The sequence below is a fragment of the Lucilia sericata genome, unplaced genomic scaffold, assembly GCF_015586225.1.
Source record: "Lucilia sericata isolate MDLA Ls3-8-SP2 unplaced genomic scaffold, ASM1558622v1 Contig000870F_arrow, whole genome shotgun sequence".
NCBI lineage: Eukaryota > Metazoa > Arthropoda > Insecta > Diptera > Calliphoridae > Lucilia > Lucilia sericata.
The window spans coordinates 124573-144420 of NW_023994861.1; the positions used below are offsets into that span (position 1 = coordinate 124573).

Sequence of the window (19848 nt, forward strand, 5' to 3'; positions counted from 1 at the left end):
GCTTAGTGATGCAATAGACAATATTGTCCGGTAGGTTTTATATCCTGTCGGTAATACTTGCATGTTTTTATCGTCTGTAAAACCATGCATTTTTCTGGCCAACAAGTTTGTTGGAATCCAATTCAACGCAAATAGGAATTTCGTTGAAGTTGTCCCCAGTGATGCTGTTATTAGGAACGACATTCTCCTTAGAACTTTGTCAAGGAGTTTGCAATTTGAGTTTATATTTAGCGCTTTCCACCAAACAATAAATCTATAAAACAGAATTGGCTTGATGAGCACTTCATTTTATAAGTTCGGCATTTATCACCCATTTTCCTTCTATAAATTTGGCGTTAGTTGATCTTCCCATGATGTTAGGTTTCCATGATAGTTTTCAATTGATGATAACGCCTAAGAAGGAGTATTACTCCGTTCAGTCTGGACATTGTAAAATATTCGATCTTTTACTTCCTGATGAATAGTAAAGGTTCGCTTTTACTTGAATTTACACACAAACCATTATCGATGCTCCTTCGACTTCGACTTCCTGATGTCGCAACGCCGGGACGTCAGCATTGACAACAGTTTATATCTCAAGTTATGAATAGTAAAAGTTCGCTTTTACTTGAAATTACACACAAACCATTATCAATGCTCCTTCGACTTAGTATTTTGAGAGCATTTTCCAGTCTTTGCAATATTATGTTCAGATGAATTTCTGATGTCGCAACGTCGGGACTTCAGCACTGATAACAGTTTTGTATCTCAAGGAATCTAGTGATGAATAGTAAAAGTTCGCTTTTACTTGAATTTACACACAAAACATTATCGATGCATTTACCAGCCTTTGTAATATTTTGTTCAGATGAATTCCTGATGTCGCAATGTCGGGACGTCAGCATTGACAACAGTTTTATATCTCAAGGAATTTAGTGTTGGGAGCAAACAGTTTATTGCAATATTCCACAGTAGTGGAGAGAGGACACATTCTTCTGTTGCGCCTCTGTTTGCCTTTCTTCCAATCGAGAAGGTCTTTCATGAGTCTTAAGTACTTGTGGAGCTGATATAATTATATCAGATTTTACATTGATAAAGGCACCTTCTACGTCCAGAAAGTCAACTAATGTATAACCTTCGAATTCAAGTGATTTCCCAATGTGTCCAACTAGAGAGTGTAATACAGTATCAACCTATGTGCCCTTGGTGTATGCGTGTTGAGAGGATGATAGGTGAGACGGTTGCTGTGACGTTCTGACATGAGCATCAATGATTCATTCCGGCGTTTTTAGCTAAAATAAAGATAATTTTCACTTTTGGAAATGAACGTTTCTTTGTAGCTTATTCATTGGTCAGGAATTTAGGACCATGTGAGGCGTATTGTGTTGTACATCAGCAGGTATAATACCATGTGGTACTTGAGATTTGTATTGGTCAAAGGTTTTAATACCATCCCGGAGGAATGTTCATTGATTTGACCAATTTCACGTTACCAGAAAAATTAGTGATTATCATGTACACTCGTCGTCCATTTACCGTCGTACTTTTGAATAAAGCTTTAGACGGTTTCTGATTTTGACAGCTTTTTACCAAAGCTTGCCCGAAATATTTAAGAATTCTTCAAAAAATTGTTTTCAACAAACATACAGACAAACATCACTAAAAAGACTTCACTATTTTAGGGACTGAAGATATACTTTATAGGCTTGCAAAATTAAATTGGGGAAATTGCAAATGGAATGACAAACTTTCTCACGAAGATATATACTTCACCATTTCTTAAACAAAAAACTAATTTTCTAAACAATAAATGGTTTTAATAAACACTCCATACATAACTTGAATACACACATCTTTTAAAATACCTGACTCTAATCAAAACTGGGTCAAAATTTTATTTTCACACATTTTATTAAAAATTACTTTAACCACATTCTACATATTAAACAAAATTGAGAGAAAATTATTTACAACAAAATAATAAAAAAAACTAATTGTAATTTTTATTTAATCCCCTAAAAACTTTATAGAGCACATCAATCAATATTGTTAAGAGCCAATAACAAAAAAAGTTAATAAATTTTGACGTTTACGTTTTTGTTAAACGTTTTTTTTTTGCTTTTTGCAAGAAAAAAACTAAACGAAACTTAAAAGTGTGTATTCACACGATATCTGTGTGGTTTGCATGCATTATTTGCTAGTAACAAAAACTACAAAAAAAAATCAAAACATTATCACTCTTTATCTTTAAAATACAAGTACAAACTACTGGATACAACGTGGTTTGGAACGTAAATACGACCAGATACAAACTACTTACACTTCTACAATATGTATTTAACAACAACAGCATTTTAAATAAATTGTTGTTCATTTTATTTATTATTGTTGTTGTGGAGTTAAAATATTCTTCACTTGTTTCACTGGCGGATTAAAAGATTTTGTTTATTCTTCATTCGTCTTAAAAACTTTTCATACTCACAGATACTCGTACTTATAAATGTATCTACATACTGATTTCTGTGTTAGTGCTTCTTTTTTTTTTGGTATTTTTAGCGATGCTGTATATTAAAGGTATGTGTAGATTTTTTTTTACAAAAAAACAACATACAAAAACAAAATTACAACAACGAAAAAAAAGTATTTTTACTTTTTTTTATATTTTGAGAAAGTTGCTTAAATACTTTTCTTGCGGCAGGTTGAATATAAAATTAATGTGTTTTTTTCATTTTTTTCACTTTAAAGTTGAAAAAATAATGCTAAACATGTGTGAAATGAATATAAAAAAAAGAAAAAATAGAATCATAAAAACAAGGTCCTAATGTTTCTTAACAAAAACCAGAATTGGCAAATTGACAAGAAATAAACAAATAATTTAGCAAATAAACAGCTACAAGTATGTATGAAAACATAAATCTTAATAATTTATCCATTAACACCAATTAGGTCAATTAATTTACTATGTCGTAGAAATTGTAATATTTCTACTTTGGTCTCTTTACTAGACTTGCCATACGGGAAATTCTAATTGTAGTTGGTATTGTAAAAGAAAATAGAGTGAAATAGACAAATGTTTATGTTTAAGCTAATGTTGAAGATTTAACAGAAAAAAAATGGACGAAATTTCCGGAAATATTATTTTCCGCAAATCCAGGGAAATCATTTTTCTATTCCCGATTGATCGAGAATTTATTGAATATGATCCTTATTAATATCGTTTTTATGAAACCGGTTTTGTTGATTTTCAAAATCGTGAGGTTAAAGTAGAGTCTGATTTTACCTTTGGAGTGTCTTGAACTTCAATCAATACGATATTCTAAAAATTTTCTCGATAGCTTGGCCATGTTGGCGCTCATCATCCTTTCAACTTCATTCTTGATGGGATTTGGTATGAGTCTACTACATTAAAAGGCCCATCGAATTCCCTTTCCAGTACATCATTCTCTCTTACCTATTCATTTTTGCCAGTGGAAATATACAAAGAAAATTTGAATGAAATTTTCGATTGCTATTTGATTAGCCATCGTAAATTAGAAACATAAGTTTCATGTAAATCCGCTTGTCCACTAATTGTCGAAAATGAATTTTGAAGTGAATACCAGGGAATTTTGGTGCTTAATTTTGAGTTAATTTTCATGTATTCTATAATTTTTCAACCATGTCTGTACATATTTGCGATAATGATATAGATTTGAGTCCGTATGAGAGCTAAGAGTGGCAGTGACTTCTGTGATGTCAGCGAAGTAAGACGACTATACAATTGAATATCAAAGATTTGGATTGACTACCTTTGAGTTCATTTTCTTGTAATTTTTCAACCATGTCTCCACATATCTAAGATAATGATGTAAATGAGAGTCTCGTGAGAACTGGGAATGTCAGTGTCTTCTGTTATGTCTACACTTTCTTGTCAACAAAAGCTTTGATCTCATAATTACCTATCACATAATACAGCCGGACAAAATTTAAAACCTTTTAAAACTTTATTAAACTTTATTTATGCCATCTGAAATTCTCTTCGATTAACATTAAAATAAAAGCTTAACATCGGACAAATCTTTTTTCTTCTACGAGGTATCTAAACCTAAAGCATCCAAACCTATGGTTTTTGATATAGTGCCTATCTGACCATGTTTCATGTGACTGACAGAATGTACTTTCAGATAGCATATTATATATGCATTATAAATAAAATTGTCTTCGAGCAGTTATAACGTCTCGAAAAGACCAAAAATTGCGTTTTTCCAAACTTCAGGACTTGATATCTCATATACCAGATGTGATGGAGAAATTCTGATGCCAAATTTAGCGGGCTCAATCCTTTAAAAAATATGCTTTGGTCTCTGGTTTAAAAATTTGTCGGTCTATGTAATTGTCGCTCATTATGCTGAATAATCAATTTTATAAGAAAGATTCCAGTATTTTATATGTACTAGAAGACCTTTGTACCAAAGCCTGTTAAAAGCTTGAGGATCAATACCAAGAAGTATTGCCGAAGAACTCTTTTTTTCTTCGAAATATGTCCATATCTTTCATGTTAGATTAGGTTTTAAGTATAACATACAAGTTTGTGTTTAAAAGTCCAAGTAGCTGATCCATAGTAAGTTCTAAGAGTGTTACGTTGTACATTACCTTGGCCTGCAATATCGTGCACAGAGGAAAAAAATATACACGCCTGGTACCAAATTGACACCAAATTTTTCAATGTAGACAACGCAACTTTGTCAACAACGACAACGAATTGTTGCAATGTTGACAAAGTTGCGTGGTCTACATTACATGTTGTTGTTGTATGTATGTATATACTTGACAATGGATGTTATTGAAAAATTTGGTGTCAATTTGGTACCAGGCGTGTATATTTTTCTTTCCTCTGTGTACTGATTCGTATATAATGTGAATGTATATAATGTGATAGTGCCATAGTTGTCAGAGAGAGTGAAAAGTATCCTCCTCCTCGCTGGACTATATGATAACAACTACAAACATTATTAGCTGAGATTTTTCCTTCGTTTGTTAGCACCTTGATGAATTCTCACAGAGTGTATCCCATTTGTAGTCAAGAATAGTATAAACTTCCCGACATACTGTGTTCCTATCTGCTCCGGCTCTTGCTAATTCATTCGGAATATCATTTCCTTATATATTATTGTGACCTGGTACCCAGCAGAGCTTTAATGCGTACTGTACGTTGAGAACCTTTAGCTCTCTGCAACAACCACTAAGAACCTCAAGTCTTCCTTCTTCCATGTATGCAGATCTAGATTATCTATGTTTTGCCAGTTATCCTCAAGAGTAATGATTGTAGTAATAAAGTCTTATCACAAAAAAAGTATGTGATATGCATAATTCGTTTTTACTAAAAGTCTCTAATGAGCGAGAAGTGTCCAGCATCCCTGATTCTTTGTTGTTCATTTTGTTTAAATCATCCAGTATAATTTTTTCTCTATAAATCTTTTGACATGTGTCGGTATCTGTTTTAATTCATAATCGAATAAAACTCCAAGAAATTCGGCCTACTTTAATAATGTCAGAGTAATTCCACCCATTTTTGGAAAATTTTAAATAGGTATTAATTTCCTTGAAAAGAGCATCATATCTAATGGAATCAGAATTGATGATCTGGGAAAATCTATGACAATTTAATTTATATTGTAATTTTTCCTTTCTAAACTAATCGGCCTATTGGAGGATTCTAAATTTTCGTAATGTTCCGAAAAACTCATACAGTCAAGATTGCATTAAATAATACTGTGAATGTGAACACATAATTACTTCCTTTCTTTATTTCAACTATATATTTATAAAAATAAAATTGCACTTTTACAAATTATACTTTTGTAAAATTCAACTATCATCCTATATTTTAAAGCTTATTTAATTTAAATTTAAATTAAAATACAAAAAAGTCCATTAACCTTTTTCTAAGACCTTTCAAATCGACTACGAAAATGTAATAACAATTATTTTCATTATGCACACAAAAAAACAACAACAACTATAACAACCAGCAAAAAAACCAGCCAATTACTTAATACCCAACCAAGTACTTACATTTATACATATTATATACTTAAATACTGGAAAAAAAAACAAATTATAGAAAAAAATCAAAGTAACTAAACTCATCTAGGATGGCAAAGAAAAAAAAAGGTACCATTCATTATTGTCTGGATACAATTTTCTCTCTTATGACTTCATTTTACCAGTAATAGTTTTTGTTTTCAGTGTCTATTTTAAATGAAAGTACAGCAAATAGTAAGCGAGTACGTTTTAAAACATTTCCAAAAAAAGCTTTGGATATAAACAAACTAAACTATTCATAGATGCATTGGCCTCAAAATTTCGTTAGAAGCACTAGTTACATACGAGTGTACGTGGTCTCTCCATCTTGTCTGGCCTTATAAATACATTCACCTCCACTTCATTGAACTCAACTTAATGTTGCAGTACGAAACAATAAAAATGGCCAAAAATAACAGATAAAATAATAAAAAAATATATATATAAAAATAAACACAATTACGAGATCACTTTGGCTGAGAGTTCAGCAGTTTTTTAGTGGCAAAATGAAAGTGAAAGCCTTTTGAATATTATTTATATACAATTTGTTGTGTTTTGTTTGTAATGATTACGCTAAAGAAAGGTTAACAAATAATAATTTACTTTTTATTTTGTAGTATTAATTGACCAATAAATATTGGAGTATATGGGGTGTAGTTTCCATCAACATGACAATCAAATCCAATCAAGAGTTTAATCTTTTTGTAATGTGATTGGGATCGTACATTGACAAGTCAAGGCCAGAAATAGATATTCAAACACAAGTCCAACTATAAGTCTAGATAACACAGGCCGATAAAATGTGAAAAAGTCGAGACTCTTAGAATAAGTTATACTTTTCTAAAGGATCTGACCTCAGATTTTCTTTATTACATCTGGAATTTGAAATATAGTGTCCTGAAGTTTGAAAAATATTTAAATATAAAATGTTGTATGCCACCTAAAGTCTATTCTGTCAACTTTAAACTGACATATCTTCTTTCTTCTTCGAGATATCTTCAACTGATGCTTGAAAACTCATAGTTTTCGGTATTTTCATGGTATTTGTACCCTACACTACTAGGATATTATGCTTTGTAAATACTGTTTATAACGAACAAAATTATTTGATCGACACCTACATAAGGATGTTCCAATTGACTCAAAAACACGTTATGATTCGATTTAACGATGTCTGCCCGTCCGTCCGTCGACGTCAGCGGATGATATCTCAACAACTATAGCAGATTTTTAAACAATTTATAACAATGTTTTAATAGCATCTTGTCGTTGTTACAATGTCTCAAAAAGGGCGATTTTAAAAATTTCAGGACACGATATTTCTATTTTCTATCCCTGATGTGATAACAAATATTTGGATTCAGCGCAGCTCAATCTGGGTTAAAAATTTGTTGGCCTATGTTATCATTTCGCATGACTTCATCAGAATTGTTAAAACAAACTAAAATAGCAATACATATTTTTAATTAATTTCGTTATAAACATTTTATTAAAACGAATAAAAATAACAATTCGAAATTATTACAGTTGTTGTAAACATTGTTTGTTTGTTAATTGTTAGTTAAAAATAAATTTGCCTTTCATGCAAACATATTCAACAAGATGTTTGATAAATGTCTATTCATCATTCACAGTCTGAAGATTAAAACCTTGAAATTAACATTTTTTTCTAAACCAACATACCACCCCAAAACAATATACAAAAATATTATACAAACTAAAACAAACTATTAAATTACCAAAAACAAAAAAAAAGTAAATAAAATTTTAATATTTACTGACAATCAGATCAACACAATTTTACCAGAGCGTCTGATTAAAAGACTGACTATGTGGCGCTTATTAACCGACGACTGTTGGTTAAACGAAATAGAAAGTTAAAATTTTTATATGCATGTTTTTCATCACTTTTATTTTCTATTTTCATAAATATATATTTTTTTCTTCTTGTCTTGTGTCTTTTGTTCCATTGAATGAATTTTTATTTTTGAGTTCAAAAAAAAAAAAAAACAAAAAAAATCAACAGAAAGTCTGTTATTATAGTTTGTTTTTTATTTTTTATAAATTAAGTTAAAAAGAAAATTATTGTCGCATATACCACATTGTATTCATAATTTTCTTTACTTTTCTATGTATTTTTGCAAATTGTTGTTGATTTAAAAGGCCCAGTTGCATAGTATTAGTTTAATGATAAAGTATTCTTAGAAATTTTGTTTGGAATTTATTACATCAAATGTTTTTAACACACATATGTAGAGAAAGAAGTCCGTATTTTGGTAATTTCTACAAATTAATATTATGATACTATATACTTAGTACAAACTGAATCCTAATAGCTAGGGAAGTTCATTTAACTATGTGCGTCTCTCTGTATGTTTGTTGAAATCAAGTTCCAGAAGACCTTTAATTTATTCCTAATCTTAAATAATTCCATTAGACATTCTCTAAAGATGTATGGCATTTTTGCAAAATCGGTCCTTAAATAACGGATGTATGTATAAATAAGAAAATTTTATTAGACTAGACTATAGACTAGACTATAGACTAGACTATAAACTAGACTAGACTATAAACTAGACTAGACTATAAACTAGACTATAAACTAGGCTAGACTATAGACTAGACTATAAACTAGGCTAGACTATAGACTAGACTATAGAGTAGACTATAGACTAGACTATAGACTAGACTATAGACTAGACTATAGACTAGACTATAGACTAGACTATAGACTAGACTATAGACTAGACTATAGACTAGACTATAGATTAGACTATAGACTAGACTATAGACTAGACTATAGATTAGACTATAGACTAGACTATAGACTAGACTATAGACTAGACTATAGACTAGACTTTAGACTAGACTATAGACTAGACTATAGACTAGACTATAGACTAGACTATAGACTAGACTATAGACTAGACTATAGACTAGACTATAGACTAGACTATAGACTAGACTATAGACTAGACTATAGACTAGACTATAGACTAGACTATAGACTAGACTATAGACTAGACTATAGACTAAGTATATAGTATCATAAGACTAGACTATAGACTAGACTATAGACTAGACTATAGACTAGACTATAGATTAGACTATAGACTAGACTATAGACTAGACTATAGACTAGACTATAGACTAGACTATAGACTAGACTATAGACTAGACTATAGACTAGACTATAGACTAGACTATAGACTAGACTATAGACTAGACTATAGACTAGTTTATGGACTAGACTAGTTTATAGACTAACCTATGGACTAGAATTTTAGAATTTCCTATCATTTGCCATTTTCATTAAGATTTAATTTACAAAAACCATACTGAAAAACTGAACCTTAATCCAGAAAATAATAATAAATGCAAGACAAGACAAACAATTCTACATTTAAATGTAGATTTCTTGATAATTTAATTATGGTTGTAACCCAACTATGACAATAACATTTCAATCCATTTCATTCATTATAAAAAATTAACTTATTTTTCATTTTGTTTATGTTTAAGTACTTTTACACTTCCCCCTTATCTGTGCCGTAAGGTCCCAGTTGAGAGCAAATAAGCAACAACTACTATAAACTAATTAAAATTGTAACTGAAATTGAAACTGGTTTTCTTGTCGTGTCATTTTCATTGTTAAAGTACGTATTGTTGTTGAATTTGTTTAACAAAAGACAAACTTAAATACCTTAAAACTTTGCTTGTATTTAAATGTGTTGCTTGGTTGGTATGGAATATGTTGTCAAATGCGATACGTTTTTAACCTTTTCTCTCTTTATTTTGGTTACCTTTGCTCTGTTTTTTTTAATGAATCATTTTCATTACGAATGTGTGTTTTTTGGGGGTTTGTTGTTAAAATCTGCAGGCAGTTTTCAAAATATAACGATGAGTGTTTTGGGTTTTTTATTATTTCAATCCCAACATATTTACGTACTTGTATGAATGAGTATTATTATGTAATTTTTTATTTAATTCTGTTGAAGTGCTTTATTTTTATTTCATTGTTGTTGTCGTCGTTGGCTTTCATCGATTTTGTAATAATGTTTTGGGAATTGTTTATGTTTGTGTTGTTGATTAATCATGAGGGCATTTCATTTGACGTTCATTCAGTCTGTCAGTCATTTTGTCTACTTCTTTTTTTTATTATTAGTTTTAGTGTTAATAAGTAGTTTAACATGAATTGTTTCATTAAGTTTAAGCAAAATCTTTATTTCTTGTGGGTATGGGAAACAAAAGACTTAAGAAACGAACTTAATTTGGTTTATAAGAGATTTTGTATGATTTGAATCTCCTAAAATTTAAGCTTTAATGATGCAACCAAACATATAAAAAAAACCAATAATAATAAAAGTTTTATTTCTTTTAACACTTTTAAGGAAACAAAGTTATATATTTTTGTTTTATAATCGGAAATATTTTTATTTTGAAAATTTAGTTAAAAGTGAAAATATTTATCTTATGATGGCAGAAAATTGTAATAAAAATTTTATTTTAGTGGGAAATTTAGTTAAAAAGTTAAAAATACTAAAAATTTTGAAAGTTAAATCACTATTAAATGCAAATGTTTATACAAAATTCTTTAGTTTTAGGCTTCTTCTAATAATAACATTATGAACTTAACTTAATTATCATGTTATTTTTAGCACTTTTCTACAAAAATTTCACTTTTAAAACTTTTTGCCAAAATTAACACTCACGCAGTTTTAGGCAAAATTTTCTTAAATTTCTATTAAATTGTTTTTATTTCTATTTTAAACAAAACTAAATATTGATTATGTGAAATATAATAAAGTAATATTTCGTCAATATCACAGTTAACAGCAAATTAATCAAGTAAATAAACAAAACTTTCGCTTAAAATTGTTTTTTTTTTTGTATTGTTTTTAACAAAAGCAAAAATATTTCTTTTAAAAAGTCATCTATATGTTAATGGTAATTTATATAATATTTAATAGAAAAGGCAATATATAAAACATTGTTAAATAAATTTGAATGCTTCATTAAAAGCTGATCATGTAGAAAATTTGAAACATAAAACAAAAGGTTAAAAAATATTAAATATTTTAATAAACAAATAATGTTTTCAACACAAAGTGGAAATAATGTAATTATATTAGAAACACCTTCTTATTTTTGTTAAAAGAGCTGAATTTCAAAAAAGTACCAAACAGATGTCTAGTGCTGAAAAAGTACTATAATACTACATTAAAAGGGCTGCATTTCAAAAAAGTACTAAATAGATGTTTAGTAACGATTTACCAAGACCACTTTAGATAATAATACTGAGTAAGTTAGTTAGTTAATTTTTAAGGAGTATGAATGTCAATATCAGATCTGAAGAAATACACCTAGGCCACTAACCGGCCTATTGTGCGTTCCTTTACATTAGTCTTTGGAGGGAATCAAAGCAACGTGCTCTAACAGTTTTTTAGATATGCGAATTTTTGTATTTAATTTATATGGGAGGGAGGAATTTTGGCTTTTAGTTTTTATAGGCCACGCCCCCTATTGCAAGTTTAACTATATTTTCTAAAAGTTCATATAGATCTCAATGTTAATTATTCAAAATTTTAAGATTCTATCTCTAATAGATTCCCACATATACTAATTTTAAATTGTTCACATGGATGTCAATGTTGCGGATTATATCTCTAATATATCATATGGGAGGTACCAAGCCCCCTATTGCTAATCCGCTAAGTTTACATGGATGTTAAGGTTGCCCGTGTAATATTTGAGTATTCCATAATGGTTTCCTAGATATACGAATTTTTATATTTAATTCACATGGGAGGTGTCACACTCCTTATTGCTAGTCCGGCCATTTCCTCGCAAACATTTTCATATGGATTTTAATGTTGCCAGTGAATTTGGGAAATCTAGAACTTATGGTTTCCTAGATATACGAATTTTTGTTTTTAATTCTTAAGGGAGATAGCCTAGGGGGCCTATTTTTATACCTTTCACCTTCGTTTGTCTGTCTGTATGTTTGTTGAAATTAATTTTCCGATGATATCTTCGGGATCCAAATCTATAACAATTCATAAAAAATCGGTTCATAAATCCTAGATATACGAATTTTTGTTTTTAATTCTTAAGGGAGATAGCCTAGGGGGCCTATTTTTATACCTTTCACCTTCGTTTGTCTGTCTGTATGTTTGTTGAAATTAATTTTCCGAAGATATCTTCGGGATCCAAATCTATAACAATTCATAAAAAAAATCGGTTCATAAATAATGGAGATATGAGCAAAACCGAATTTTTTGTACTTTTTCGTTCTACAAAAAGTACTTTTGGAATTTTCTATAATATTGAAAATAGAAACATAAAATTTAGCTTGTAGGGCCCGGATTAGGTAAGAACTTATAAAAGGGGATTTGGTACTTTTTCGTTCTCCAAAAGGTACTCTTTAAATTTTCTATAATATTGAACTTAGAAACATTAAATTAAGCATGTAGGGATCGGATTATGTGAAAACCTATAAAAGGAGAGTTTTTGGTACTTTTTCGTTTTTCAAAAGGTACTTTTTAAATTGTCTATAACATTAAACCTGAAAATATGAAATTAAGTATGTAGAGCCCAGATTAAGTGAGAACACATCTTTTGGTACTTTTTTGTTCTACAAAAAGTACTTTTTGAATTATTTATATTATTGAATCTAGAAACATGAAATTTAGCATGTAGAGACCGGAGTAAGTGAGAACATATAAAATGTGACTTTTTGGTACTTTTTCGTTTTTCAAAAGGTACTTTTTAAATTATCTATAACATTGAACCTAAAAACATGAAATTAAGTACGTAGAGCCCGGAGTACTTAGTTGGGGAGTATTTTTCGTTCTACAAAAGGAACTTTTTGAATATTCTATGAAATTGAACCTAGAAACATAAAATTATAAATGCTGAGCCCGGATTAGGTGAGAACTTATAAAACGGAACCTTTTGGTACTTTTTCGCTCTCCAAAGGGTACTTTTTGAATTTTCTACATAATTTTTTTATAATATTGAACCTAGAAGCATGACATTTATCATATAGGGCCCGGCTTAGGTGAAAACACATAAAAGGGGACTTTTTCGTTCTACAAAAGGTAATTTTTGAATTTTCTTTAATATTGAACATAGACACATGAAATTTAGTATGCAGGGCCTTGATTAGGTGAAAACTTATAAAAGGGGACGTTTTGGTACTTTTTCGTTCTACAATAGGTATTTTTTGAATTTTCCTTAATATTGAACCTAGAAATATGAAATTTTGCATGTAGGGCCCGGATTAGGTGAGAAGATATCAAAGGGGACTTTTTGGTATTTTTTCGTTCTACAAAAGGTACTTTTTGAATTTTCTATAATATTGAACTTAGAAACATGAAATTTATCATGTAGGGCCCGGATTAGGCGAGAACCTATAAAAGGGGTCTTTTTGGTACTTTTCCGTTCTACAAAAGGTACTTTTTGAAATCTCTATAATATTGAACCTAGAAACATAAAATTATTGATATAGGACCCGGATTAAGTGAGAGCCTATTGAACCTAGAAACATGAAATTAAGTGAGCGAGAACATATAAAAGGGGACTTTTAGTACTCAAAGTACCTTTGATTTTTTTTATAATATTGAAAATAGAAACATAAAATTAAACATTAACCCCCATTTTTTCATTGTCTGGTTATACATATTTTATCGAAACAATAAATTGACATTTTTCATTAACTACAGGTTAAACGATAAACGGAGGCGGAATTAATAGGCCTAAGAGTCCTAAGTTAGTGAAAATCTGTATTTTATTTTTCAGCAAACAATTTACATCCCTCAGTAAACAACCTAATAATGAATTTATTGAACTGAAAGTACAAGTCAAATAAAATAGTAAAATAGATTTCAGAAGAAGCATATCTCTGAAAAATCTGACATATTTTATCACATTTTTCTCAGTATTTCAAAACAATTTAGAAATTATAAACTATTCTAAAGTAAAATTAACTTTTAAACAACTATAAAAAAACTAGAACAACTCTAATTATAAAAAAACAACAGTTACGATATTGACTAGAGGGCAAATTTTAAACTTGGCTAAAAATACTCTTGTTTATAAAATTTAACTAGAAATATTTATAATTACTTCTATATATAATGATACGAAATTCAAGACCACACAGATAATTCTGATAAACTAAACATAATTTCTTAACATTTTATTGCAAATTAAAACAAAAATTCTTAGAAAATAACAAAAGACTTAAGAAATAAACTTTTTTTATTAGAGATAGGAAAAGAATTAAGCAACAAACTTGTTATTTTGATTATTAATTTTCTTTTTATTCACTTCTTTCTCTCTCTATCTCATTTCAGCATGACCAATGATGGGGTTTTAATTAATAAATTTATAAATATGTTGAACATATTACATAAAAGTAGAACTTAAATAAATTAAACAACTTTAACTTTATTAAAACTTGCTAAAAGATAAAAAAGAAATTCTAAAGAAAGTTACAAAATACATAATTAAAGTTTAAGAAACATAATGCGTCGAAAACCTCAACGAAATTTTAATTTTATACAAAATCTCAACTTTAAAAGCTCGATAATGAAACGTTTGAGCGAAAACATTAGCAGCAGCAAGTTAAAGATCTCTATAAGTTGGACGACATCAAAACTGATGATGACTGTTTTAATGACACTGATTGTGCTGGTTTTGGCTAATTTGGCTGGTAAGTAAATATTTATTTAAATTGTTTTAAATGCTGGTGGTTTAATTTTGAAATTTAACTACATTTTCTATAAGACCTGTTGTAGTTAATATGTTTTGGGGGTTTTGGCTGTATTACTCAAACGATACATGATGAGAAAGTGTTTCTTTTTTGGGTGGGTGTCTAAATAAGAATCGTTATACATATGTTGACATTATATATATCTTTACAAATTGAGCAACTGACATACTTTGTTATTTATTCTGTCATTCTGTCATGTTGAAAAACTAAAACAATTTCAGTTAATCTGGTGGCAGAAATGTATAAATGAACAAGTGTTTTTTTTTGAGGTGTTGTCAATACTAAATGATGTTTTTAGCATAACAAATTCACTGTGAGCTACAATTATTATAAATTTATGAATTCTTTATTATTATCTTTCTAAAGTCATTCATTTTAGTGTCTTGTACATGTTTGTTTAGAAATAATAATAAAAATTCATAAATTCAATACGAGTACAATAGATCAAACTATGCTACGGGTATGTCCCAGTTTTGTGTTTTTTCTAAAGATTGTATTTCTTTTAAAAATCTGCATACAGTATTTGTTATACATAAATTAAAGCTTGAAAAATGTTCTACGTGTTTAAAGAAATTATTATTATTTTTAAAATAATCATGATTCATAAGCGTGTGTATGTGTGTTTTGTAAGATAAAAACATTTAAAATAATTTTATATTATTCTATATAAAAAACAATTAATAGGTTAACAGTTTCTTTTATAAATATATAAGTAGTTTGCCATATTTGCCTCTTCATGATTGTGTAATATTTTATTATTCACGGTTTTTTTTTTTTGTTATCATCGATTTAATGCTACATTTTGTAAATGCTGTATATTTCTCTTTTGCCAATATTGGGTGTGTAAATATGCAAATAGCTTTCAAAAGCTATTTATACAAAAAAGTAATAAGGTTTTACCTACTTATAATAGATATGAAGAAGAAGAAAAAGAAAAAGAAATGTAAACAATATATATAGTTTAGTCGAAGATATTTTTTTGTTTACATTTAGTTCAAACAAATATTTATCTATTTGAACAAAAAAAAAAAAACTAGTTAAAACTTTCAATAAACCGAAAAAATCATCTTTGAGCTTTAGAAAAGCTGAGAAAACAGGAATTTTTATGTAACTCCAGCAAGATTTTTGGCTCCCTTTTAATATAACCAATAGTTTTAGAATATAACTCTTATTAAAAACAAGTAAGAATTTATAGTCGGGTTTATTCGCGAATTTTGACCATCAAGTCATTTTCTGAAGGCGAATTGTATGGAGGCAAATTAGGCCCGATCATAACGAAAATCAGCAGTAGCATTAAGACGTATATAATACTAAATTTTGCCATATTCGGGGGTACGGTTGTATGCGGGCTATACGAAATAATGGACCGATTAACCATATTCTTGGTCCTTGGGTCAAAAGAAGAGTATGTGACAAATTTTATCCAAATATCTTGAAAATTGCCACCTCTATAGTGCGCACAAGGTTTACATGGACACACAGACGGACATAGCTAGATCGACTCAAAAAGTGATTCTGATTCTGTGATTCCAATTGGTATACTTTAAGGTGTGTTTAATACCAATATTTTTGGGTGTTACAAACATCAGCATAAACGCATAATTCCCTCTTCACTATAGTGGTGTAGGGTATAATAAAAAATTATAATAAATAGATGTTCACCATGACCTCATGATATCGAGGGTTAAATATGGGCCAATCCTTATAATATTTATTTTAAAGATTAAATTCGCATTCAGTAAGAAGCTTGTATTTTTAGTTTCATTCATTTAGCTTCCACATTATAGAAAAGTACTATTTGAAAAAAAGTACTATAAAATACCTCTAATAAGTTATTCATTTATTCAAAAATTTTATGTTTCTGTGTTCAATATTATATACAATTCAAAAAATATAATTTTAATGAATGAAAAAGTATCAAATGTCCCTTTCAGTAGATTCTCCTTCACTAAGGTCCCTACATTTTAAATTTTATTTTCAATATCTATGTTCAATATCGTAAAAATATCAAAGGTACCTTCGAAAAACGAAAAAGTACAAAAATTTCTTTCAATAAATTCTCATTTAATAAGGACCGTGTATTCCGGTTAACCACTATAAAGAATCTAAAAGGTACCATTTGAAGAATAGAAAAGTACCAAACAGTTCCCACTTACAGAAAGTACCAAACAATTTATTCGAATTTGGTCCTATATAGGCCTTAGTACTCGAATTCCAAAATAATATACCAACAGCTTATTTTGTGTGACTAAATAAACAACTTTTTCAAATTTTATAAAAATTGGCTCAATGAGTTTGAATAAAATTAAATTTCCCGTTTTTCCCCTTTTTGGTTCTTTTTTCCCCAGTGAAATAGCAAAAATTTTATTACAATATATATTACAGAGTTAGTCCATAATTTAATAGGAATAATTCAATAAACCGAAAAAGTTTTCTTAATGTGCTAAAAAAAGTATGTACCATAAATACAGTTTCTCCCTTTTACATCCAAAAAGGACTGAAATTTACAAAAGTACGAAACAGGTGTCTCATAATTTTGCGAGCTGCATCCAAAACATTTATAAAAATTTTATTATGTTAATTAGTTCAAAAGTTATATAGGGCCAAAAAAGGTACCAAAATCACCTTTGTTACACATTTTTACCCCTTAAAAGTACGAATTTCAAAAAAGTACCAGACACCCATCTGCTCATTTTAAGAGTAGATACAGGTGCATTTAAAATTTTTCTTTTATCACTCATACTGTGTAAGATAATTAAGAAAACCTTTTTTACCCGTTTTCCCCCTTTTTACCCGTAAATGTACAAATTTCAAAAAATCCCTCCTTAGTGGATCTACATAACCAAAAACACATCTACTGTCAAAATTTCATGATTCTAGGTTTAGCCATTTGGGCTGTGCGATGATGAATCAGTCAGTCAGTAACGCTACTCTTTTATATATATAGATTATGGACATTTAAGGTGTTTCATAAAAGGATGTTTCTATAGGATCTAGTGTCAGGACAACTTAGTTGTAAAGATTTTTGCATTGATCTTAGTATATTTTTAGTTATGAAGTTATGAGCTAAAAAGGCCAAATCGGTAGGTTGTATGGAACCGATTTTAAAAATTTTCAATAGGACATAAATAAAGGATAACATTAAGTTCTTTTAGCAGAAACGCTATTTTATTCGAATTCGGATCTTTTTCAATACTATGACTTAGGATTTCGCTATTTTTTCTTTAACATCCCTCAGAAAAAAGATTTCTTTTGTATCATGAATTTTACAAAATTTAGCTTTTAAAGTTCGCCAATTTTTAAAGCAAATTTAAAATAAAGTTTTTACAAGTTATAAACCTAAATCATTTTAAATTATTTTCAGAATTGGCCTACAATACTTTGAGCCTACCTTCATTCAAAATTTAAATAATTTGTTCTAATAAAGCAATTAATTAAATAATTTTATACAGTTCGGTCCATAAATTATTCAATTCCCATATAATGGTACTGATCAGTCTGTTAGTTATAACCTTTGACCTTATTCATGTTTTAATGGTGAAGCAAATGAATAGTTGTCTTGCCAATACGTGGGGTATGCAAGTCCTTCAACTATTCTTTTAAAGCTGATACTTGGGAAATTATCAAATCTGAAAGTTAAAGCGCTCCTGATGACAGAAACTCTTTATTCTTATACTGAAGCTCCAGTATATCATTCTTGGTCTTAGACCTCATGCTTTTTCAAAGAGCTTTAACACAATGATAATGATTTTTTTCAAGAATAAAACCAAGATATTTCAAAAGTCTCAGAAATTTGCGTTTAATAAAATATATCTATCTTCTATCGTGGAGGCGTGGCACCTCCCATATGGATTAAATATTAAAATTCGTTTATTTCGAAAAGTATTAGAACTAGAATCTTCAAAATTTGTACGAAGAACTTTAACATCAATATGAATATTTTGGGGGGAAATGGGCAGACTTTTATAAGGGCGGCTTTGAACCTTTCATATGAATTAAATACTAAAGTTCTTATATCTGAGAAACTATTGCAGCTAAAATCCACAAATATTACATATATATGGTAAACTATTAAAACAAGAAAGTTTCATAGATCACATGGGTGAGAGAAACCAATAAGGTCTCTTAGAATAATGAAACGGTGGATAGAACCATAGAAATTCTATGAGATGACCTAACGAGAGAAATTCTATGAGATGACCCTTGAGAGAAGCCTCTTCAAAATGAGCAAGAATGAGGTTAGTACGTTGGTATGTATTCTGAGTGGACACACGGGACTGCGGACACATCTATACAAAATTGGACATTCGGATTCAGACTAATGTAGAACATGTATAAATTAGATCCAAATATCTTGTCAGTAATATTATTCCTGATATAACATCCCTCACGAACACTGATTATAAAATTCTTAGGAAACCTTCAGGAAACTGATTTACTGAATATCGGACAATAATATATTCAGTGAATACTATATAAGGTTTTTTTTGTTTTTACCAACAAATATTTTCCATGATAAAAGGCCCAATAAAGGCCAAGGTATATTTCGGATTTTATGTAGTATACATCCTTCTATCAACCTAACCTAACATTTGGAAAACAATGGTGAACTTGCAATCGTAGGCGTGGCATCTCCCATATGAAGTAAATACAAAAAATCTTAAAAAAAAGTCAAGTTTTTATTTTTATTATTTTAGGGTAGCAATGCTACTCTGGGTATAGCTACTGCATGTATAAGTTTGGTTTTGGATGGTAGTTTTGTTAGTTAGTTAGTTAGATAGTTAGTTAGTTAGTTAGTTAGTTAGTTAGTTAGTTAGTTAGTTAGTTGGTTAGTAGTTAGTTAGTTAGTTAGTTAGTTAGTTAGTTAGTTAGTTAGTTAGTTAGTTAGTTAGTTAGTTAGTTAGTTAGTTAGTTAGTTAGTTAGATAGTTAGTTAGTTAGTAGTTAGTTAGTTAGTTAGTTAGTTAGTTAGTTAGTTAGTTAGTTAGTTAGTTAGTTAGTTAGTTAGTAGTTAGTTAGTTAGTTAGTTAG

General features: G+C 29.3%; 1 protein-coding gene across 6 annotated transcripts in view; it reads left to right on the top strand.

Annotated features, from left to right (window-relative positions):
* Positions 1-19848, top strand: part of LOC119608685 (flocculation protein FLO11) — a 58647-nt gene that overhangs the window by 11735 nt on the left and 27064 nt on the right. For all 6 annotated transcript variants that reach the window (XM_037963193.1, XM_037963194.1, XM_037963195.1 and 3 more), the window contains exon 2: positions 14400-14758. In XM_037963193.1, the coding sequence (XP_037819121.1) occupies positions 14572-14758 (187 nt within the window). In that variant the 5' untranslated portion in view covers positions 14400-14571. The remainder of the gene's footprint in view (positions 1-14399; positions 14759-19848) is intronic.